At 34.3% G+C, this 25182-nt stretch overlaps 1 protein-coding gene across 1 annotated transcript; it reads right to left on the bottom strand.

Annotated features, from left to right (window-relative positions):
* Positions 1-7991: 7991 nt before the first annotated feature.
* On the bottom strand, positions 7992-25076 carry LOC108905855 (exportin-1). The gene is made up of 6 exons (XM_018708898.1): positions 24989-25076; positions 22635-24645; positions 20958-21134; positions 20579-20869; positions 10668-11276; positions 7992-8746 (listed from the first exon to the last, which is right to left on the bottom strand). Exons 2-6 carry the CDS (start codon positions 24579-24581, stop codon positions 8600-8602), a joined length of 3171 nt encoding a protein of 1056 aa, XP_018564414.1. The 5' UTR covers positions 24582-24645; positions 24989-25076; the 3' UTR covers positions 7992-8599.
* Between the last annotated feature and the right edge of the window lie 106 nt (positions 25077-25182).

Raw genomic sequence — 25182 nt, 5'->3', positions numbered from 1 at the left:
TGCACTTTAATTTTTGTGTACACAGCCACTGTAATACTCATGTAATTATAACAAGATTGTTGGCAATCTACAGTACCAGCCAACGTCAACAGTGACGAAGCGAAGGGAGTCGGTTGTTGTTGAGGACAGTACATCTAACTGAATTTGAATGTTTTTCATCGTTATTAAATTCCAAACGGATCTATTTTGAGGTGGATGTGAGAGGGGGCAAGCAAATTTTTTCAGTCAATAAAAGTGTTGATCCCCAGATCTGGGCGAGGTACACAATATTTTCAAAATTACAAAAATGTTTGAAAAATTTAAAAAAATATCTATTTTATCTGAGTTTTTTGCTTATATCTTGGAACATATGCATTTTGGAAGAATATTGAAGAGGCAACAAGTTTTAGAATTGAATTTTGCACAATATACTGTGTGCGATGTTATAAAATAGCAATAATTGATGAAAAAAAGGCAAAATAATCAAGTTTTTTGGATAATGTTTTTTAAATATTTTAATTGCTCTGAGGGCATTCTAATTTTGGTAAAAAAAACTTTAGAGTATAATTAAACAACACCCAAATTTCATTAAACTCGGTTCGATAGTTTTCGCAAAACAATTTTTTGAAAATTTTGAAAAATTTTTTCGAATTTTAAAATGTACAGCCTCAAATAAAGCATCTAGATACCTGAAAAATTTTTCACATTGAAAAGACCGCTCAAACCTTCAAATTGTTTTTGAAAAATTGAAATTGGTTGATTAGGATGGTCACAGTAAATTTTTAAAGTTAACACTTTTTTTTATTTTTTTAACAATTACATTTATCAATTTGGAATATAGTTTTTTCAAAAATTATAATTTTAAAGTACTATTTTTTCTTAATTATATCTGTATTTAACAAAAAAAATAATTTCCAAAAAAAAAATAATTTGTTTAAACAAAAATTATTTAAATGTGTGTTTTGAGTCATTTTCGCGCGTGCGAGCGACAGCTTTTCCGCTGATTTATCTATGTTGCCGATAACTTATGGATATGAAAATTTTTTCCAGCTTAGGACTCGGAAAAACGAAGCCACTGGGTCAAAGATTATTGCTAAATTGTTTTTTATAAATTAACGGTAAATGCTGATAAACTTTGACCGCTTATATCTCGAGAACCAATAAACATAATTTAACTTTTTTTTTAAAGAAGCGTCTCCGAGTACTTTAAAATTATAATTTTTGAAAAAACTAAATTGCAAATTGATAAATGTAATCTAATTGTTTAAAAATAAAAAAGAGTTAACTTTAAAAATTTACAGTGTCCATCCTAATAAACTGATTTCAATTTTTCAAAAACAATTGAAAGGTTGAGGGGTCTTTTCTATGTGAAAAAATTTTCAAGTATCTTTATTTGAGGCTGTGCAACATTTTGAAAATTCGAAAATTTTATTTCAAAATTTTTTTCAAAAAATTAGTTTGCCAAAACTATCTAACCGATTTTAATGAATTTTGGTGTCGTTTTATTATACTCTAAGGTTTTTTTTTCAAAATTAGAATACCCTCGGAGCAATTAAAATTTTTTTTTAAAAATTATCCAAAAACTTGATTTTGCCTTTTTTTCATCAATTATTGTTATTTTGCAACATCGGTAATACATTTAAAATTTAAACATTTTTAACTTACAGGATGTTGTGCAAAATTCTAGGGGTCGGCAAGTAATTTTAGGTGGGGTCCGAATACTTTTGAAAATTTTTAACGAGGTCCAGAAAAAAAATTCATTTCTTATTTTTTTATTTGGACTCAAATTTAATCTGCTTACTAACTATTAAGAAGTCAAAACACACACACAATTGTAAAATACTAGAAAAAAATGATAAGATTGGCACTTAAACGTAAAAAACATTTTTTAAATAATTTATTTGAGTAATTTATACTTTCAAAAAATTTTTGGCTGTCCAATATTTTACCTTTCGCGGTCCGGACCTGGACCGCGGTCTGCCAGTTGCCGACCCTTGTTCTATTCTAAAACCTTTTTCCTCTTCAATATTCTTCCAAAATGCATAGGTTCCAAGATATAAGTAAAAAACTCAGATAAAATAGTTTTTTTTTTAATTTTTTAAACATTTTTGCAAATTTGAAAATGTTCCGGATCTCCCCAGATCTAGGGACCTACACTTTTATTATGTGAGTTGTACTGAAGGTATTCCAGCAAAAATTAGCTTACCCCCTCTTACATCCAAGAAGTCGGATGTTTCGACAGATCCGCCCTGGTCTATTATTGATTACTGCTTGAGCTTTTTTGTTAGGATACTTGTTAGGTACTGTTTGTGTGGCAAATACTCAATAAAAGTAACAAGCGCCAAAGAGCATTGTGCATGCGTTGTGACTAAAACACGCTGTTATTTGAGACTACAATAGCTCGTCCAGTGGCGAGGTATGAAAATTACTAAAAAACAAAGGTTAAAATAAAAATTAAGTTTTTACAACAGAATTTGAAATAATAAACCATTGTGTTGCGTTTCGAAAGGTCAAAGGAAGCCTCTGTATAAATATGACCCCCCACTCAAAGTTACACCCTGTATATCAGAAAATTTTAGATTTTTTGTTCCAAGACCATCCGTCAATAAAGAACCCTTCCGGTTGCAAAACCCTCTGAAAAAAAGGTGTCGTTGCTTGCCATCACCTACAGCCGCCAATTTGAATCCGAATTGTTTGAAAATATTCACAGTAGTACCTGAAAACATGTACAGGGTGGGCAAATAAGCGAGGTAAGCGGCTGTATCTCAGAAACTAGTGATCGTAGAGAGCTACGGTAAAAAATTTTATAGGTAAAGTGGGCAAGGGAAAATGCTGGAAATTATTTTCAAGTTTCCAAGATGGCCGCCAGTGGGCGTTTCCACCATCTTGAATTACATAAAGTTACGTTTCTCGCGATTTTCCCCAATGAATGTAACAAAAAAGTATTTGCGTTTTAATGTTAACTTAAAGTCGAACATTTTTTGTAAAAACAATTTTTCTCTATCTTTCGAAATAAAGTGGTGGGGGGTATTTGAATGTTGTTTTAAATAAATGCCTGTAACTTCGAAACGGCTTAATGGATTTGGATAAATTTGGTATCATTGAAAAGAGCATTTCTTGGGCTTTTAGGTTTCTCGTAATCATGACAGTTGCGACCTACACGGCCGCCGATAGAGGGCGTTATTCGATATTATAACCAAAATATTGGATTTTCTCAAAAAATTTAAATGCGATGATATGACTTTTTTTAGACTAGAAAATAGACAAATGACCAACCAATAAGCCTGCGCAAACCGCATCTTAATATCTTTTTCCTAACTCAAATTATTAAAAAAAAATACTAAACCAGGAAAATTCATATATCCCCATTTAAAAATGCATCGGTTGCTTTCGATAAGAAGGCAAGTAGTAGGCCATGGAAATAAAAGACAAACTCCTCTCTAAAATATTCACAAGAAATGTCAGTTTATTTAGTGCTGTGATTTTAAGTCGCACGTTTTCGTATTTATAAGCGATTTTCCTTTTAAATAAAGTTGTGGTCCTGAAAAGGACCGATTTTGAAAAAAGATTAATGCCTTCTGTGTTCAAATTGCCTTCCGTCATATTCCACACATTGTTCCAGTCTTTCTTGAGTCGACAGAACCGCAGCCTCGATTTCTACCGCTGATAGTTGACGAATTGAGTTTCGAATTCTGTTTTCCATATCCATTCGTGTTGTTGGTGGAGTTTGAAAAACAATGTCTTTTAAGCGTCCCCACAAGTAAAAATCAAGACATGTCAAGTCCGGAGATCTTGCCGGCCAAGGAAATAGGCTTCCCCTTCCTATCCAGCGTTCTCGAAAGGTCCCGTTAATATGGTTTCGGACATTAATTGAATAATGTGCCGGACAACCATCTAATTGCAGAAACATAGTTCTCCTAGTTTCGAGTGGCACATCTTCCAACAAAATTGGCAAGTCGTTGATCAAAAACTCTAAGAAGCGGTTACCAGTTAAAGCTTGATCAAAAAAATAAGGTCCAATAATTCTGTCCCCAATGATACCGCACCACACATTTAGGCTCCAGCGTCCCTGGTGCTGCACTTCTCTTAACCAATGCGGATTTTCAGCGGACCAATAATGCATATTATGACGGTTTACTCTACCATCACTACTAAAGGTAGCCTCGTCGGTCCAGAGAATTTCCGTTAAGAAATTTCTGTTTTCCTCAAGCATGCCTAGCATCCATTGACAATAATTTAATCTATTATCGAAATCTTGTTCATTTAGCGCCTGGTGCAAAACTATGTGGTAAGGATGTAATCTAAAAGTAAAAAACAACATATGCGTAAAAATAATATAATCAGAATAACACTGAATTGTGTATTTGAGAGTATGTGCTAAGATACTTGGAATAAGATAAAATTATTTACCTATAATCTTTCAAAATATTTCTAACAGTTGTTCGTGCTATTCCCAAGTCTAGAGACAATGTTCTAGTTCCTACATGTCTATCAAATTCTATGTAAGCCAAGACATTGATAATGTTTTCTTCGGTCCTTCCATTGCGACGCCTGCGACGTTTAGGACGACGAAAACTTCCAGTATCGCGTAATCGCTGTACCAAGCGCGGAAACATTCTTCTCCCGTAATGACGGCGATCTGGATACCGTGCCGCGTACTGTCTTGCAGCTATAGCTGCATTTTGAAAACACTCGAAATAAATCGCAATCATGTCAACGGCTTCATTATTTGTGAGAGGCATTTTGATTAAAAAGTACTCAAATTATACGCAATCAACAATATTAGGCTGCGTGTGACAAAAGTTTGACGTTACTTGGCAATATTTTTGTTAGGCGATTGTCGTGTCCATGGCCTACTACTTGCCTTCTTATCGAAAGCAACCGATGCATTTTTAAATGGGGATATATGAATTTTCCTGGTTTAGTATTTTTTTAAATAATTTGAGTTAGGAAAAAGATATTAAGATGCGGTTTGCGCAGGCTTATTGGTTGGTCATTTGTCTATTTTCTAGTCTAAAAAAAGTCATATCATCGCATTTAAATTTTTTGAGAAAATCCAATATTTTGGTTATAATATCGAATAACGCCCTCTATCGGCGGCCGTGTAGGTCGCAACTGTCATGATTACGAGAAACCTAAAAGCCCAAGAAATGCTCTTTTCAATGATACCAAATTTATCCAAATCCATTAAGCCGTTTCGAAGTTACAGGCATTTATTTAAAACAACATTCAAATACCCCCCACCACTTTATTTCGAAAGATAGAGAAAAATTGTTTTTACAAAAAATATTCGACTTTAAGTTAACATTAAAACGCAAATACTTTTTTGTTACATTCATTGGGGAAAATCGCGAGAAACGTAATTTTATGTAATTCAAGATGGTGGAAACGCCCACTGGCGGCCATCTTGGAAACTTGAAAATAATTTCCAGCATTTTCTCTTGCCCACTTTACCTATAAATTTTTTTACCGTAGCTCTCTACGATCACTAGTTTCTGAGATACAGCCGCTTACCTCGCTTATTTGCCCACCCTGTACAATAAAACCTTTTTTGTTCCCGACACTAATCTTGTATTGATTTTTCCTCGATAATTCCCGAAAATCACCTTTTTTCCAACCTCTACAGTGGCGTTTCTCCAGTCACTGAAGCTGAAGATCAGCTGTAACCTCCGAATTCTTTGAAACCACATGGATTTGCATGAAATTTTAGAATAAGGCTCATCTTAGGCTCAAGTTCAAAAGTAACATAACCCGCCTTGACGCTTTTTGTTTTTTAGGGGTAAAAACTACCTCTAAGTGAAAAAATTTTAAAAATTAAGTTTTAAGCATTTTATTGATAAAAATCTTGTTCAAGCACAAAGATTAAATAATGTTCCATGTTCTCGAACATGTTTTATGATATATTTGATCTTTTCGACCCTTTATTTAACCCTTAAAAACTACCCCTATGCAACAAATTATAAAAAATTACTTTTTAAAGATTTGGAATGATTAAATTGTGCAATTATTTAAAATAAAAGTTTCCTTATAGCTAATAAAATAATTTTTCACTTTCAACCCCTAAAAACCACCCCTGTAATGACAAAAATGATAAAAAATTACTTTTTAAAAGCTTGGAATATTTTAACGGTGCAATTATTTAAAATAAAAATTCCCTCATTGCTTATGAAAGAATTTGTATCTAATAACACTTTTCAACCCTTATAAATCATCCCTGTGCTAAGAAATGATAAAAAATTATGTTTTAAATCTTGGAATGCTATAATTGTGCAATAATTTAAAATAAAAATTCCGCCATTTTGTTTATGAAAGAATATTTTACTTTTGCCATTTTCAACTCTTATAAACTACTCTTTTATCAATATTAATGTAAAATATTTTTATTATAATCGATTTTTAAATATAATCATAAAAAAATTGCCACGCTGCATATAATTAATCACACTAAATTTTTTTACTTATTTTATTTGTATAATATATCGGTGGCGTCATATCAGAAGGGCGTATGAACCAAATCTGAAATGTTACAGGCATAGGACTTTCTGATATTATAGTTTTGCAAAATTGGTTCATATGCCTAAGTAAAATGCGTTAGAATAGAGTGTTGATGTTTATGAATATATAAGCCCTTCTTATATATTAAGCGAATTGATTAAATGAGGTCATACGCCCTAAAAACCCAAAACCGACTATAGTGGCTCTTACGCCATTCTGATATGACGCCCTCGATATATTATATAAAAATGAGAAAGCCTATTCTGTTCCGAAAAAATGTCATTAGTTTTTTTACCATAACTTGGTTAATTTTAAAGCTACAGTATCCTACAAAAAAGCATTTTAAAGATAATTTCAAGAGCTGTAAGATCGTTTGCATATAAAACCTTTCAAGTCCTTCGCTTTTAAAGGGAAAGGATCAAAGGGTTCAAGACAGGTCGTTTTTTCACTAAAATGGATACTTCAAGTGGTGATATCTCCTTTATTTTTTATGCTACAGGAATAAAAAAAGTAAAAAAAATTTGTTGAAAAAAAAAGCTACCGTTTTGTTGTCTATCATTTTTTACGCATCTTTCATAGTTTTAGAGTTATTATATAAATAAGGCAGTTTTTTTGAATAATGAAAAATACGTTTTCAACTTTTACCGTACATTATTCAAAAAATACGCATTCTAAACCAGTCTAACTTCAGGATCGTGTGAAAAACACTAAAACAAAATTAATTGTAAAGGGTTTACGATTAATTTTAATTCTGATGGAAATGGTAGAGCCTTTACTGCTTATTTTTCCTTAAAAAATATGAGCAACCCCTCTGTTTTTGACGATATCTCCTTCAATTTTGCTCTAATTAACTTTTATAAGTGCTCATTTTGCAGGTCTTTTTGAGTACTACAAAAAACTCCAGGAGCGTTATACACGTAAAATTAATCTTTTTTCGTTATTTGACGTTGAATACATCGATTCGAGTATTCCCCCCAAAACAAGTCCCCTTCCTCTAACCATATTTCGTTTTGTATAGGACGTGCAACACTTTTTAAAAAACGATTTTCTTTGTTTATAAGCTACATATTTATTCATTACACTTTTTTTAATAAAATGCATAGTTTTTGAGTTATTCGCGAAAAATACTTTGAAAAAGTGTTTTTTTCACTCAAAATTCCAAGTTTTCAATCGTGAATAACTAAAAAACTTTTGATTTCTCGAAAAAATTCTTTGAGTATTTTTTGCTCAAAATTTGATTCTCTATCGATTTCCAGCGTTATTTTTGAAAAAAAATTCCACCCCCAAGAAGGGGTGTCAACCCCCAACAGGGTGGAAGCGTCAATCGGCGCTATGTCACTAATGTTCATTGACCTTTTCTCTAACCATCTGCCAAATTTCAAGTCGATCGGTTCAGTTTCAAAGAATTCGGAGATGAAAAGCTTCAACGACTGTACTACTCTATTGGGAAAGCAAATATACGATATTAGCAAAGATTATTTGTGGAACAGTTTCCAAAAGATACAAAAACGAGAATGTGTTATATATTTCAATATTTTATTTTTATTAGAAAACAATCGCATTTTTAACGAGCAGTGTATCAAACATAACTGTTCCTAAATGTTCTTCACCTAAACTGATTTAAATACACATCAACAGCCAATCATACATTCAAACCAAAAAAAAATCACAATCGATCAGAGGGCGTAAAAAATACAAAGGGTTGTGTTTTGTGCCAAATCGATAAGAAAATCATCAATCAATACATGTCTGTACAGGAAACATGTTAAGAGACAATTATTTATACAATTTTAGTAAATTTACAGTCACATGCGTTCCCAAAAGTAAAATCGGAGAATCGAAAGCTGAAAAATAAATTTATATTACAGGCAATTTAAATTTATTCCATCTAATTAACACGTGGTCTATACACAGTAGAAGAAAGAAAGGAACAAGGTAATCATTAAAAAAAATATAATATAAAAAAATTAAAAGCATCTCAGCCAGGGGGATGCACAAAACACATTTACACTGGTAGATTGTATTTCTACTCTTAATCCAAGGATTACGATGATACAAATAGAAAAATATCCGTCTAAATAATATTTAGATTAATTACAGTTCTCTACAAGGGGAACGTTGGCTGCTAATCTTGCATTTCCTCGGGCACCTCATGCGGATTCAGTATGCCCGGCACGGAGAGCTGGATGCGGCGCTTTTCCGCTTGCGCGGCCTGCAACGCCTTCTCGCGCTCTTCTAGGAACAGATCTGTGTCATCCTCGCCGGTGTATTCCTACAGAAAAACGGTTTATATTTTAGAATACACGTGATCTAACCCTTTCACCTACAATATAAAGCCTCACATCTGATGCATTATCACCTCCACATCGCTATCAGTTGACGTGAAATAGCAGAAGTCGGCATATGCATTATACGGAGCCTTCATAAATAATTTCAAGCCATGTGACCAGTAATTTTGTTTGGAACAGTAATCTTATTTCCTTCACATTGGCAATTAAATTTCTGTAAAATTCAAAATTATTAAAACTAAGATCGAGATTACAATAAAACACAACATTCTGTTTCACCGGCTGGTGATTGGTGTAAATTTTCATAAGATTCTATTCAACCAATCAGCGATCGCATTATCTCAAGCGTAGACGTAACAGTTTGTCACTGTTTATTGTAAACAAATCATTAATATTGGTCATGCTAAGATTCAGAATTTTTTATTTTGGTTATCTTAGCTCGGTGGTCACATGGCTTGTAAGCATTTATGGAGGTTCTATATTATATGATTATATTGTAAAAAGAAATTTTGAAGGAATACAATAATTTTAATCAAGTGCAAATTTGAAGTTAGACTGAGAAGATAATCTTGAGTTCATAGATTTGTTCGCAAAGAAACAGAAACCATCGGCAACTGTCCGACCCATGCACATTTTGTTAAAAGCTGTCGTACAACAAAATCGGAAACTATTTAAAAGTTTGGTGGGAATAGGTTGACTCCCAAGAAATTTTCAATTTATCATTCTCAAACATCTTTAAATAACATTTTATTTTGTATTAGTAGAGAAATAGACAGAAAATATAAAATGAAATACCACTATTATAAATCCAAAATTAACACAAACAACAGCTACCTATCATAAATCAAAATTAGCTTTGAAGATCAATCAATTCAAAATAAAAATTAGCTGTTTTGTAAATAAAACTATATTTTTAGGTTAGATGCAAACATAAAATAACCAGATAGCACTGATGGCAGTGGTAATTCATGTATTTGCAGAGCATAAAATTTACAATTTCAATATAACCCGAAAGTCTTCAATTTTTACTTACTGGAATATTTATTTTGTTAATTGTAGTATTTATAAATATATTACATAATGTACATAACGTAAAAAATGAGTGAAAAATTTTTTTATGTGTAGGGGTTCCTCAAAAAAATCGAAGTGTTGTTGGGGTTCCGCAAGTCGTAAAAGTTTGAAGACTGCTGTAGCTAAGCAATACCCCTCCACCTAAAATGTTTGCGAACGTATTTTATGAACAACCACTAAGAACTTATAACGTTATTTTTATAAATCACTCTAATTTTTTTTTTCTGGGATCATAAATTCAATGATACACAAGGTGTTAACGAAAAAAGTACTCAAAATTGGAGAGTATGTAAAACATGTTGAAACATAATGAAAACTTTAGTAGAGTTTTTGTCAGTGGCGGCTTCTAAGGGAGATACAGACCCTTGAAGGGCTAACTCAGGAAATAGTATTTATTGCATAACTTCAAAACCGTCTAATATTAAATCGCAAAATTTTGGGGGTGTATTACTATTTATATGCTTAATAATCGGAATAATATACAAATCAAAATTTGCTACAGGGGCATAAGAAAATGCGGAATTTTACAATTTTTTTTTGTACACAATTTTTTCTACTTCCTGAACTGAAATAATGAAAATTTATCATATTTTGCATAAAAAAAGGTACTCTTGTTAGATTTTGATAGCTCGAGCCGTTTTCTAGTAAAATCCATTTCAATAATTCATTACGCGCTCAAAAATTCCTGCTGAAAATAAATGTATCAAATTGTGCCATGAGAAAATTACTATCATATGTGCAGCATTGTGGCTTTATAATCTAGGTGTTAATGATCTAACTGCTTAATTAACTTGAAGGAAAAAAAGGATCACACACACATACACAAGAACTCACCCTAATTTGCACCAAGAAGTCCCGCAGATGCTCCTTGAAGCCAGGGATGTCCTGATCCAGGTTGAACATGCCTTGCACCATGATCTTGATCTGGTTGTCGGTTAGGTGTGGGAACGCAGACCTGAGCAAAGTGGCTGTGAACTCCTGTATAAACAACACATTGTCCGGCGTCGGTCCCAGCTGGCAGTTCACCCTTCCCGCCTCGACCAGTGAAAAAATGTACGCCAAGATAGTGGCGTGCATCGACAGGCCAGCTGTGTGCGAGGTGTCCGTCACCACAGAGAATACGTGTTGGAGGATGTCCGTCAGGTAAGTTTGATAGAAGCTGGGAGCTGCAGTCTCGTGCTGTTCGACGTTTTGTAGGAGTTTAAGGAGGATCTGGAGGCCGGTGTCGGCCACATTTCTCATCGTATGCTTGAATGCCCAGATGATACTGTCCAGCACCAGTTTGAATTGTGTAGGCGGGATGTTAAGGAAGGCGGCAAAGCAATGGTTGTTAACCGCCTGGAGCAGCAAGAAGAAGTTTGTCCTGTGCTCCGGGTACTCCTCGAAATCCTTGTTGATCATCTCCAAGGTGCATTCGAACACCGCGTCGAAGATTTTTGGTACCTGAATGGAAATTTTAATTTTACTACGACAAGACATAAGCGTCAAAATATTTCATATATTTATAAGATAGGGTGTTAAGTATGTACAATAAATTCCACAGACGATTATTTGAGTGATTTTAAGACAAAAAGTATCATATAAACATTGGTCCGCAGATGTTTCGTTTTGAAGATACAGGGTGTTAAACTTTTGTAAAAAAATTGCTATTTTGTAAATATTTTAAATACCCTTTACCCAATTTTGTAATTTGGCAGTGTTATTTATGGTGTCAAGGGGCTAATTGAACCCTAACTTGATTAGATTTATTAAATCGAGTGGCGTCCCGAGCGGTACCTTTAAGAATATTTTTGACAAAAAAAATGTACGCAACTGATAATTTTTTGTAATTTTTATACAGGGTGTCCGGAAATGATGAGCAAAAAATTCAGGGGATAATTCTAGACCGGAAATAAATGCTACCTATTTCTATAACATTTTTTCCAAAACTGATTATTAACGGAGTTACAGGGTGTTAAAGTTAAATTTTATTTGCAGTTGTTTTGCAATACCTTTTGCCACACTCACAATATTTTGATGAAATTTCGTATATGGGGGTTTTTCGGGATGAGGATTATAAATTTGCCCACCGTTTTTCGAATTTTGTAGAGGGTGCCACATACGAGCCTTTATTTTGATTTGAATGGTTCCAACTTTTTTGTGCTGCACTTTATGCGACTTATGACTGAATATTTTTGTTCTCCTAACCTTTTGACATAAAAAAGGTATACTTTATTTGTTTCGATAAATCTAACCGTTTTCGAGAAAAATGCTAAAATAACATTGCTTGCATGTGATGAATACGAAATCATTTTAATTTATTTTCTACATTAAACATAGCATGCTTTGGAAACAAGCGCTTAGTTGCCTTGGAAACACGTTTGTGGAGAATTAGTTTTGACAGATAGTAATTTTTGTGAAAATTTGTTGTTACGCTGATGGTGGTTAATGATAAATAATAAAAAAATAACGTCCTCAACAAATAAAGAATGGTTTACTAACAAAATCATAAGGTTAAAATACATAAGTTACTAGAACAATACAAATACAAATTAAACATTCAAATTAAAGGTTCAGTGACGTCCTTCCTCTTCAATGCATAGATTAATTCTTCTTAAAAAATTCCGACGAACTCTATGGAATATTCCTTCCTTTTGTTTAATTACCTCACAATTAGCAACAATTCTTTCTCTCAGTTCATCGATGCTATTCGCAGGTGTCCTGTATACAAGTGTTTTCAGATAACCCCAAAAAAAGAAATCGATTGGGTTTAAGTCAGGGGATCTAGGGGCCCACTGTACAAAACCACCGCGTCCTATCCATCTTTCAGGAAATGTTTCATTTAAGAATTCTTTGGCCGCTAAACTAAAATGCGGTGGTGCGCCATCTTGAAGCAGCTACATTGCATTTCTTAATCCAAGTGATACATCTTCCAACAGAACAGGTAAGTGGTTTCTTAAAAAATCCAAGTAAACTTCACCATCGAGTCTTTGTGAAAACAAATGTGGCCCAATTAAGTAGTCCCCTACAATACCGGCCCACACGTTGATGGGAAACTTATTTTGATAACCGCACTCTATTGATAAATTAGCATTCTCATCAGACCAAAAATGCTCATTGTGGAGGTTTATTAAGTCATCATGATCAAATCCAGTTTCGTCCGTGAAAAGGATATTACGAACAAAATTTTGGTCACCATTATGAAGTATTCTAATTGTATTGCAGAAATTCACACTAGCAGCAGGATCTACGGCAGATAAGGCTTGCACCTTATGGTACTGGTACGGATGAAAGTTTTGTTCGCGTATTGTTTCATGTATGGAGCTCTTTGGAATGCCCTTCTGAATAGCAATTTTTCTTATACTAACATTGAGATTATTCTCTATCAAATTCAAAATACGAATCTTCTGCTTCTGCTGTTCTAGTATTCCGTTGTCGACCTACACAAAAAATTCTAGTTTTGAACGATCCAAATTCTCCCAGTCTTCGATGAATAGTACTAAAAATTCGCGATTGGGGTAGGTTTCTATTTGGATATGCTTCGTGATACAAACGTCGTGCTGCAAGAGCATTGCCAGCAGCTAAACCGTAATAATAATACATGTCCCACAACTCTATGTTAGAATAAATGTTGTTCATTTTAATTATTATTTTTATGATAACAATTACTACAAAAGAACTTGTACAAAATTACTATCTGTCAAAATTAATTCTCCACAAACGTGTTTCCAAGGCAACTAAGCGCTTGTTTCCAAAGCATGCTTTGTTTAATGTAGAAAATAAATTAAAATGATTTCGTATTCATCACATGCAAGCAATGTTATTTTAGCGTTTTTCTCGAAAACGGTTAGATTTATAGAAACAAATAAAGTATACCATTTTTATGTCAAAAGGTTAGGAGAACAAAAATATTCAGTCAAATTTTGCATAAAGTGTAGCACAAAAAAGTTGGAACCATTCAAATCAAAATAAAGGCTCGTATGTGGCGCCCTCTACAAAATTCGAAAAAACGGTGGGCAAATTTATAATCCTCATTCCGAAAAACCCCCATATAGAAAATTTCGTCAAAATATTATGAGTGTGGCAAAAGGTATTGTAAAAAACTGCAAATAAAATTTAACTTTAACACCCTGTAACTCCGTTAATAATCAGTTTTGGAAAAAATGTTATAGAAAGAGGTAGGATTTATTTTTGGTCTAGAATTATCCCTTGAATTTTTTGCTCATCATTTCCGGACACCCTGTATATTTCTTGAATTAAGCAACTAAAAATACAACTTTTTTGTATGTTGAATATTTTTCGTATCTTGAGTAATTTTTGTAGAAAAAAATAAAATCCACTTAATTGCATATCCTTGGACCACACAAGAAACATGTGGAAAAGCTTCTTTTGGAAATTATCATTTTTTTATAACAGCGTTCAAATAAAAACGTGGTCAAGTTGGTTCTGAAAATTTGGACGTAGGGCGTAGCGTATAGCAAATGAATTTAAACGTCATCTGTCAAAGCGCTATATCGCCGCTATCAATTTGAATATTTTCGTTTTAAAAAGCGTTTAAAATGGTGTTTTCTCAAGAACAAAAAGTGTTTATCATAGAGTCCTACTTTAGAAATGGACGCAAGATTGATGGAATACGGAGGTATTCTATCGAGGAATGTTTCATAGAATTTCAAAATCAATTTCCCGGCGTTGTTGAGTACAAAATTTTTCAAAGTGCAGTTCAGCGTTGTGTTAATGTTTTTCGTGAAACGGGCAGTGTAACAAGAAAAGAAGGAAGCAGCCGACCTAAAAAGCGGACTGAAAAATTAAAAGAAAATGTCCAACAAATAATGGAAAATGCGCCAAGAACTTCTGTACGTGTTTTATCACAAATTTTAATTTATTGTTATAACAAGGAGGGGGACACTTTCCGCAGCTCCTTTAATTGTTTGTTATTGTTATCACAATTATTCTTTAAAATAAAGTTATATAGTCATTAACGTTATTGAAACTGACAGTTTGTTTTCCGGTTGTTGAGAAATGAGTTTAAGTTGGTCGCTATAAGCTACTCCCTACGTCCAATGTGTCAGAGCCAAGTTCGACCACGTTTTTATTTGAACGCTCGTTATTTTTTTATTAATAACATGTAATATCTAAGTAACATAAAATACAAATAACACTGCCAGATTACAACAAGGGTAAAGGGTATTTAAGATATTTACAAAATAGCAATTTTTTACAAAAGTTTAACACCCTGTATCTTGAAAACAAGGCATCTGCGGACCAATGTTTATATGAACTTTTTGTCTTAAAATCACTCAAATAATCGTCTGTTGAATTTATGGTACAAACTTAATTAACACCCTTCATATGAAAATTTTGAACCTCTGAAATCGTGAATGTTTCCGATATTTTTCGCCAGTTAAAAGAGGTGATACTGTTGATGCAAGTGCGGTGAATCGATCGGTGATAAAATTTCATTAATGTGAACCCGGTAAAGCGAATATTGAGGACATAGCTAGCAGCGGACGACCGATTTCTGTAATTGGCAAAATTCTTCGCAAGAAAGTGGACGATTTGAATCGAAGTGACCATCGAATCACGCAACAGCATATTGCAAACCATCTGGGAATATCGAAAGTACGTATAGGCCATATCATTGGAGGACTTGGCTATTGAAAAATCTGTTCATTTTGAAGCTAAAGAATTGTACTTTCATTTTTTTGTCCCATCCCGATATCTCTTCTCGTTCCTACTCTACTGTCATGTGCGCATTACTTCTCCGCCGACCCTCGTATATTAAAACAATTTAATTTCTAGACTAGTGGGACATTCTTAGTTTTATAGATGTTTAGAATTATCTCTTACCATAAACATTTATTTCGTATCGCTAATTATCTAAAATTTAAATAAAGTTTTACATACACACCTTGTATAGACACCAAATAAGCAAGAATCATAACTAGCACCGTTTGGTAATGAGAAGTAACGAGTAAAAATATTAACAAAGGCACAAAGTAAAAATAAAAAAATGCGTCCAACATAGTATAGCACAAAACGAATATCTAATGGATCACACTGGTTATAGATAATTAGGTAATACCAGCTGATAAGATTAGATAATCCATTAAATGGATGCAGGGGAAAATTTGATTGTATCAATATAATAGATGAAATCTAAAAGGTTTACGTTAAAAAAAAAAATGAAAATTACAAAATCAATAGTAAGACATTAAAAAGTTAGTGAAAAATTATGTCAATAACTATTTTTATGCATATTCATATGTATATAACTGTAAGTGCTTCCCAAATGATAAAAAATGTACCTCGGAAGCAGTTCAAAAACACTTAAAACACTTTTTGTTTTCTAATAGCTGGAACATATTACTCTGAAAGTGTTCTTTTTTCTTTCTCTTACCTCCTAACACACCACTACCCTTTGTTAGAGTTTTACTCTAAAATTTATTGTCCCCATAAAAAGTGGGGTTAAGGTTTGCGAATATCAGCTCTAGAATGAAACAGAAAATATGAAAATACAGTAGAACCCCGATTATCCATGTCCAGGGTGCAGATTATCCGTGCTATGCCTAGGAATTTGTGTTGCCACGTTATTTTGTGTTTTTGTTCAGTAAAGACCGTATAACATCTAGGGAAGGTAGTAGTAGTAGTAAAGGGGCGGCCTCAGCCTGGCAATTAGGCCACAAGTGGGCCCTTTTTGCCTACCCCGCCGTCCCATCACCTGACCACTCTCTGCCTCTGACCCTCCTCGAACCTACCCGACGCCCTAATGAACGCCAGGATTTTGGTCCATGGAAGGTCTCTCACCTCAACCCCTTGCAGCTCTTCAGCACCAAAGACTTTATGTCTTATTCTCCCAAAGGCTGCACACTGTCCCAGAAGGTGGACAGGGGTGTCCTCCCCTTCGCCACATTTCGGGCATAGAGGGTCCTCCTCAATTCCTATTAAGCTTAAATGCCTCCTAAGTCTGCAGTGGCCTGTCAGAACCCCCACCATTTGGTTTAGGGCTCTTCGACTGAGGCTCAGCAGCCATCTTGTCTTGGATTTGCTAGGTCCATGTATAAAACTATGGGCCTGCCTGCATCCTCTATTTCTCCTCCAATGCAGACCTAAAGTTTGATAGGCCCACTTATTGAGGGCCCCATTAATGCTGCCTCGTGTGATACCTAAGATTGGTTCAGGTCCCTGTCCAGGTCCCCTGGACCCAAGACGAGCTAATTGATCTGCCCTCTCGTTACCAGGGATGCCCCTATGGCAAATCTAGGGAAGGACATAATCAGGAAATATCTACTTCGTGACAGACCTGGAGGAAATAATTGATGTCTAAAAAACAAGGACGGAATCAGAAAATGTTTTCGAGGAAATCACAATTTTTCCAGAAAACCCGGAGAAATAACATGTTAACTCGGAGCCCGAAGATGTCAGTGGCGGCTCGTCAGGTGACGCACCGCTTCACCTAAAATTTCCGTTTGGTTGTGCAATTTAAAATTATTTTTAATTTTATATAAATTTTATAATTTAGGTATAATTCTATATTGAAAATGTATCGTGTTTAATTGTTTATACACAGAAATAAACAGAATAGTTGCGCGGTGAACGCCTAAAAAAAAAAAAAAACATTACCTTCATTGAGCGTGAACATCAACCTCGTACCATACAACGTGAACATATAGTATACGCAAGTGGCACAGATCGAAGTCAGTCTGTATTCCGCTTCTCTTCGAAGCGTTGTGGACAGGGGTTGTCATGGCAACGAGACGGCCAACACGGGAGTAAACTACGGCGTGGGAAAACGAGTGGGGCAGATATTGAAGCAGCATTGTCGATTATAACGGTTCTTAATTAATATTTGTTTTGTATAATAATTGTAGAAATGTTTCCTATGTATGATCCAGTATGTATTTTATTGGAAACGCCATTTTCAAATGGTATAAAAAGAATTTTTTAAATTGCGAGAGATTTGTGCCTTATTCTCTCGATATGGAAAAAAGGGGAAGTCAAAAGACAATGTGTACGTTCGAAAGTTTCGAAATGAATGGGATTCGGAATATGTTTATTTAAAAAAAACTTTTTCGTATGCCGTGTTTAATTGTGGGTGTATAGTCGGGCGTGTGGAATAAGGAAGGATTTAATAATTTTGGGAACGTCACGCGAGGCTGTCGTAAGCACAAAGCTTCTTTGGAACATACATGTACGGTGTGCATTAATATTCGCAGAAGTCGACAAGCCGAACTAATATTTCTATTTTTTATAAAATCTAAATGAAAATCCTTCTTACGAACGTCAGTTTTTCGGTAATATTGCAAATGTAACTAAAAATTTCCAGTTTAATTTAAAGCCGCTTGACCTTGAAAAATTGAATTTTTAGTCAATCAATGAATATGCTTCACCCATTCTCAATGTCACGAGCCGCCACTGGAAGATGTACTATCAAAACCCGGAGATCTGGCAACCCTAATAACATCATGTGTTGTGGCTAACGCTTTTAATCTGCTGAAGTTACAAATATTCTATTAGCCTATTTCTAGTAAGTCAACATTTTAAACTTACATTACACTTACGTCAGAAAATAAAGAAAAACAAAAAATGTTAAATACGGATCAAAATTATTGACTTTAAAAAGTATAACTATGTAGGTACTTAAAATAAATGTACCTAAATTGCAATTTCAATGATTTTGTGCATGTTCATCTATGTATTGCTCCGTTTCTCCATGTTTTTCAATTATTTGTGCCGCGATCGGTAATGTAGGTCACGGATAATCGGAGTTCTACTGTATGCAAAAATACATATATGTAAAAATATGAGTATTTTATATTCTTTCATATCGAAAATATAAATCGTTAGTTATATCGTTTTTTTAATATTACAAGATATTAAAAAATCAATATACAAAAATAAATGGATTTTTTATATAATTAGTTGTAAAATGATTACTTTCTATTCAAAAAAACAAAATTTATTTCACTTTCTATTGGGTTAGGGAATAAGTAATGTTTTTTTTTTAATTTAAGATATTTTATTTTTAACTCTACAATTATCAATAGGCTAATCAGTGATATATTCTCCATCGTTATTTATGACCTCCGGTTTTGACTCGAAAAGCCATTCAACCAAGCTCTTAACTCATCGTCAGTTAAAAAAAAAACACCACGGAAGTAGTTTGACAAAGAGCGGAAGAGGTGAAATTCAGAAGGCGGGAGTTCCGAAGAGTAAGGCAAGTGGAGCAGAACTTCCCAATTCAACTCCCGAATGGCCATTTTGGTGATATTGGCAATATGTGGTCCTGCATTGTCATGTGGCAAAAGAACGTCGTATCGACGATCAGTCTATTTTGCTGAATAGAAGCGTGGACTCCCCATAGTTATTGAACATAGTTCTGCGTTAACAGTTTTTTTCTTTTTAGTCAATCAATGAACATGCTTCACCTATTCTAAATGTCACGAGCCGCCACTGCACCATACACATAACATTGTTTTTCGAAAATGAAGTTCTGGTCTTGTTTGCGGAGTTGCTTGTTTTTTGTTGTTGTTTAACAATTCTTTCCTCCGTTTCAAGACACCATTTTTCATCACCAGTGATATTACATTGAAGAAAACGTTGCTCATGACCACATGTTGATCAATGACGACAGAGCAAACCAGAGGTAATTGCTGAGCTTTGACTCTTATTATTTTCGTTCAAAACATATAGGTCCCAAGCCCCAAGTCTTTGAACTTTTACGATCTAATGAAGGTGGTTTAATGTTTTGTGATCACGTCCCATCTCCTGAGCTAATTCCGTAGTTGATTATTTTGTATTTTCATAGTCGATGCCATTGCTCTTCATCAAATTCGACAGAGCGTCTGGACCGATTGACATCTTTAAGGTTGAAGTAACCTGCTTTAAAACGTGAAAATCATCGACAAGCCATTCATTCATTCATCGCAACATCATGATATTTCCCAAACAGCTTTACGATTTCTTCATCTCAATTAAAAACAAAAAGGGAGCCAGTGCCGAAAATAATCAATTTTATCAACTTGACAATCCATTTGAAATTAATGAAAATGCACAAAAATTAAATCTAACGAAGCAACCAAAACCACAATTTGATACAGTTATAAGTTCACTTTCAAATGACATTAATTTGATATGCTTTCAATTTTCAAATGAATTTTTATGTTTGAAAAAAAAAACGGACATTACTTATTTCCCAACGCATTATCTTTTATAAAACGGATCAGATACTGAAGTTTTAGTGACATTTTCAAAAAATGGACAAAAGCAAATTTCTGGTGTTGATTAAACACTATTCTTTGATGGACAAAAATACCGTTCAAGTTCAGCAATGGCTCAAAGTGTTATAAGGAATCTGCTCCATCGAAAACAAACATCAAGGGGTGTGTGGGTGCGCATCTTCGCAAGTGACCCATTTTTAAGCATTACGTCAAGAGCGCCAGCCTGACGCCGCCCGGACGCACCAGGGTTCCAGCGAGGGTCTACAGCGAATTGGCGCCGGTGACCAGATGTTTACTTAATACCTACAAACGACTCCACACACAAAGACTCTCCAGCGAACGCTCGCCCCGACAACACATTTTTTGCAAACTTTGTTTTCAATAAAAATACTTTTATTTTCCGTTGAGAGTTTTATTTGCTGCACAACGAAAGCAACCCTTGTACTATAGAATTTAAAATGACTATAAAAATTTTTTAAAAGATGACATCAATATATACAAATTTTCCAATTTTTTCCTTAAAAGTTATGAAAAAACTTCCTCACTTACCTCCAACGTAATGTGATTCTCAAGCTTATTAACGATCGTGGCTATGGCGCTCAACACCTCGGGTTCCCTAGCGGATGGCACCTGTGTCCTCTGGTAGTCCAAAAGGACAGCATCCAAGAAGGGAGGAATAAAATTGTCAAGAACCATGCCGCTATCGCTCGATCTGGATATCCAATCGGAAATGAGCTTTAACGTCTCTTTTTTGACAACCCTCATTGATTTTATAAGAGGCTGCTTTGTAACGGCTTCCCCGTTCAGTTGAATTGCTGCTGTTATATTTTCTGACATAACCTAAAAAATGTATATCCCACTTATGATCTACTATCATTTACAAAAAATATATAAAAGTGAACTTTGTATTATCTACTATAAAACTTACTTTGTAAACATTCAACATGTCTAGGTAGATGCGTCCAAGCTGAAGAACATAGGCGTGATTTAAAGCTTTGCAAGCCCTAACGTTAGTTTTTAGTATACTCGCAAGTTGTTTTACTATTTCAATCTCCTTTAAAATATCCACGTTTTTACTAGCTTGACTGATGATATCGTCCCAAACCTAAAATTACAGTTTTAAATTGAACGTTTTGACAAGAGTTGAAGATATGAGATTTTAATTTCCTCAATACTATGGAAAATGTACTGTTCAATATAGTAACATTGTGTGATAATGCAGAGTTAAATATGCAAATAGATCATTACACCAAACCATTATAATAGAAAAAAATTCATAGCAACCCATAAATGAATAACGTCTCTCGACAAGACTTGTACATAATGATAACTTTAACATTAACCCTTTCACTGCTCCAGACATATTTATTCGCTAAAAATTTATAGGACTCAAACTGCTCCAGACAAATTAATTCGCTTGAATAGTTAAATAGGTTAGAGGTTTTTTCGAAAAACTTTTTTTTTTTAATGCTTAGGCAGCGCCTCGACCTCAATGTCGAAACATTGAAAAAAAAATTTTTTTACATGCCAAAAGTACGACCCTATGTAACATGTTATACCCAAACCATGAATTTGAATCTAAAAATCCTAACCTCAAAACCAACATTAACTAAGTTTACACTCGCTAAATTAAGTATTAATAAAAAAAAAAAAAATGAAAAATATGTAGATTTTTTCTACAACTGAACATCGAGTATTTAAAAAATTTTTCTTTGACATTGAGGTTGGGACGCTCCCTATGCATTAAAAAAAAAGGGTTTTTCGAAAAAACCTCACCGGAATATGAAAATTCAGATTACGAGATTATTAAAAAAAACATCACAACGAGACGATGAAAATTGGCGAGTGGCGAGAATTTTTTCCAATATTTTCCACTGTGAGGCTGCTCAAACCGTATATATATTCGTAACCATGCGCATTAGTGATTAGGGAATTTTTGCAGGCGGAGTTTATAGCGATTGTGGCAATTATTTTTATAGAAGGAGGTACTGGTAATAATGCCAAGATTGTCATCTCTTTTTCAGTTTCTATATAGTATGACTCTCGATATATTGTATTTTATTTAAAATAAAATCGTAAAAATATCTAGAAAATCGACAGACAAAGAACTGGAAGAAATTTTAGAGAGAGGTGCTTTATAATAAAATATTAATAAGTAAACTATTACAATTATTTTGAAAAGTTTAAACATGTTTTAATTTAATTTAACACAACATAATGTAAAAATATAAGTAGTCTAACTGCTCCAGACGAGTATATTCGCAAGAGGTAAACTTTCGTGCACGGCGCGGTAGCTACGTTCAGACGTGTTGCGCAGCGAAAGGGTTAAAAAGTAAAATGATTATTTCAAGGTTAATTTTTTTTTGGATTTTCCTTTTATACAAGTCATCTGGCTTGAAAAACCTCAAGTATATTATCTAATTGAAAATAATTTATATTTCTTAGTGCCCATTTGTTGAAAGGACTACTACAATTTATTTGAATCTTAAATTCATATCTAAGAGAATATTTAGCTTGTTTAGATGTTTACTTAATTTATCACAAATTGCAGTCATAAATTACATAAAAACCATTAACGTAAAAACGACGAATAATTTTTTCTTACCTGATTTGGAAGCAACATATATTTTTCAATTAAGGCTTCTTGTGTGGCGTTGTCGACCTGTGCTGATATCATGTACCCTACGGCTTCGTAGAAAGTATGCACTTGCTGCTGTTGCAGGTCGCAGATAATTGTAGAAATCGAAGCTAGTATATCCTCGATGAAGGGGCAGGTCTCACCGATTTGAGTTGTAACAAAATGCCGTCTGCATTTCATCGCAATCTTAATAAAAGTATCGCATGCCATGTCCTGTACACCATCGTGAGTCTCATGCATGAATTCAAACAATTTATTTACAACGGTTTTCAAAAATTTCCAGTGGGCCCTTAGAAAGCGGGGATACTGACCGACAACGTACATGATATTTGAGGCGATGATGGCTTTATTGTCTTTACCACGTTTCTGCTCACACAGACCTAGTAAGTCCTTAATAACCGTCACCAGAAACCTCTTCTCATCTTCTTCATGCATCGCTCCAGAAATACTGCCAATAGCCCAGCAAAGCGTGTTCAAATTCTTCCAAGACCACTCGGTCCCATTCACTTGATTCTGTAGTTTATTCGTCATAATCCTTTCCGTATCTGCATAATCTAGATGAGTTAAATACACAAGGGTTTCACGCATATTCTTATACAAGTTAATAGAATCCGTGTCCTTCATAAACTCCCTTACAACCTCTCCATTGTCATTCTCAACAACTAATACTTCTTCTGGCTTCGCCATTCGAGAAATCATGATGTACCTCACTTTATTCAATACTTCTTGGTATAAGGCTCGTCGAGCATTACCGAAGAATATCAGCTGAGCACCGGCACAAGGCATCTCACGGTACAACTCGGAAGCCAAGCTGTTCCAATATTCCAAACAAATCTTAAATATTTCAACCTCCTCTACCTCAGAAATCAATACCAGGTAGCGTAAAGCATTCCTTAGAGTTTCTATTTGGTTTTCAGCAATGTTACCATGTTCTTTCAAAAATGTACAAAGGAACAAAGCGAGGTTTTGAATGAAATTCTGCTCTTGGTCCTGGCCGCAAGCATAAGCCGTTTTAATGTCAGTTTGTAGAGGAAGCATCGCTTCTAATTGGGCCATCGTTTGAGAGAACAAATTAACAAACATATCATCATAATTACTTACAGTAACACCAGCTATTTCTGTTAGACATTTCAGAGTAACATTACGGAACAGGGGTACAGGGAGGAATTTAAATATAAGTGTATTTATTAGCTTTGTCTCAAATATGTATCCGAGAGGAATCCAATTTAGGAACCGGAGTAGAGTTTCCAAGGTAGCGTTAACAAGAGGGGGATTCTGCGAATTTTCAAGTACAAACTGGCATAAGTGAAAGATCGCTGAAAATTCAGAACACATTGTATCTTTCAAATGCTTCGCCTTGGTTTGTGTGATCTGTCCAGAGGAAAAATCAAACAGTTCTTCACTTAGCAATTTTAATATAATCATGTTATTCTGACATAAACTCTCATTAGTTTTACTCGCTCCTACAATGTCGGGAATAAAACTTTCCCAATTTCTAGGCCACTCTCTTTTTAAGACTTGAACTAATATCATATTTAATTTATTAAGGTAGGTTTTATTAGCTTCTAACGTTTCTGAGTCCGAACTTGTTTTTATTATAAGAGAAACGATATATTTTTTAATTCCCTCACACTGATTCCTTGGTAAAACCTTCCATCGTGTTTTAATAACTTGTTCTAATATTTGCAGGGCGTAATATTTGGTTTGCTGGTTTGTTGAATACTCCAGTATAGTATCGACTCTTGTCCAAGCGTCCGGATGTTCTTTCAAAGTTGTTAAAACTTCTTGTGCTATCCTCTGTGTCTCTCCATTCCCAGCATACATACTAACAACCACACTATCCAAGAGATTTATGTCCAACTTCTGATTGAAATCAAGCAATGCTGCCGCTGCTTGATGTCTGAGCGCTGCCATTTTTACTGTACACCTTATACTTCCAGGTTCTCAAAAATAAACAATCATTCCAATAATTTAGGCGCTGAAACAAAAGTGCTACTTAAATACGTAAAGACTAATCTTTCAGAGGAGTAAACTACTGGAAAACGTCCATATAAAAACAAAGCGCCAAACTAACCCCAAATAGTTTGAAACTAACTACAGCTTAAGCATTGCTTAAAATATCACGGAAGGCACATTAAGAGGTCTAGAAACGACGTAGTCTTTGCCAAAGTTCCACACACCCCAAGATTTAGTAAATTGTTAACCCTAAAATATCAAAAGTTGACTAGCGCGATTTTGAAAAAAGAACTTAATACCTGTTATAAGGCGTACGTGATCTAAAAAATATTAACATAATATTCAATAATTTATAAGTTTCTTACTGTATATCCTTCCTTTAACGGATAAAACACAAAATCAAGGGTTCACTCTCACAAACTCACCACAAAAAGCGCAAAACCGAAAACGACATTACAACAACAGTGTCGATAAAACAGAGTCCATGAAAAGTCACATTTTTTCGTACTTCATCATTGTAGTGGTAGATGTCACTAAATGCGTTTACCTATTTTTAAAC

This window comes from Anoplophora glabripennis, unplaced genomic scaffold (genome assembly GCF_000390285.2).
Source record: "Anoplophora glabripennis isolate ALB-LARVAE unplaced genomic scaffold, Agla_2.0 scaffold95, whole genome shotgun sequence".
Taxonomy (NCBI): domain Eukaryota; kingdom Metazoa; phylum Arthropoda; class Insecta; order Coleoptera; family Cerambycidae; genus Anoplophora; species Anoplophora glabripennis.
This window is presented reverse-complemented; position numbering and strand designations above follow the sequence as displayed.

Coding starts and splice junctions, on each gene's coding strand:
- LOC108905855 (XM_018708898.1), bottom strand. CDS start 24,581: ATGGCAGCGCTCAGACATCAAGCAGCGGCAGCATTGCTTGATTTCAAT. Junction 21,135..22,634: donor ATATGTTGCTTCCAAATCAG/GTAAGAAAAAAT, acceptor CTGTAATTTTAG/GTTTGGGACGATATCATCAG. Junction 20,870..20,957: donor ACATGTTGAATGTTTACAAA/GTAAGTTTTATA, acceptor TACATTTTTTAG/GTTATGTCAGAAAATATAAC.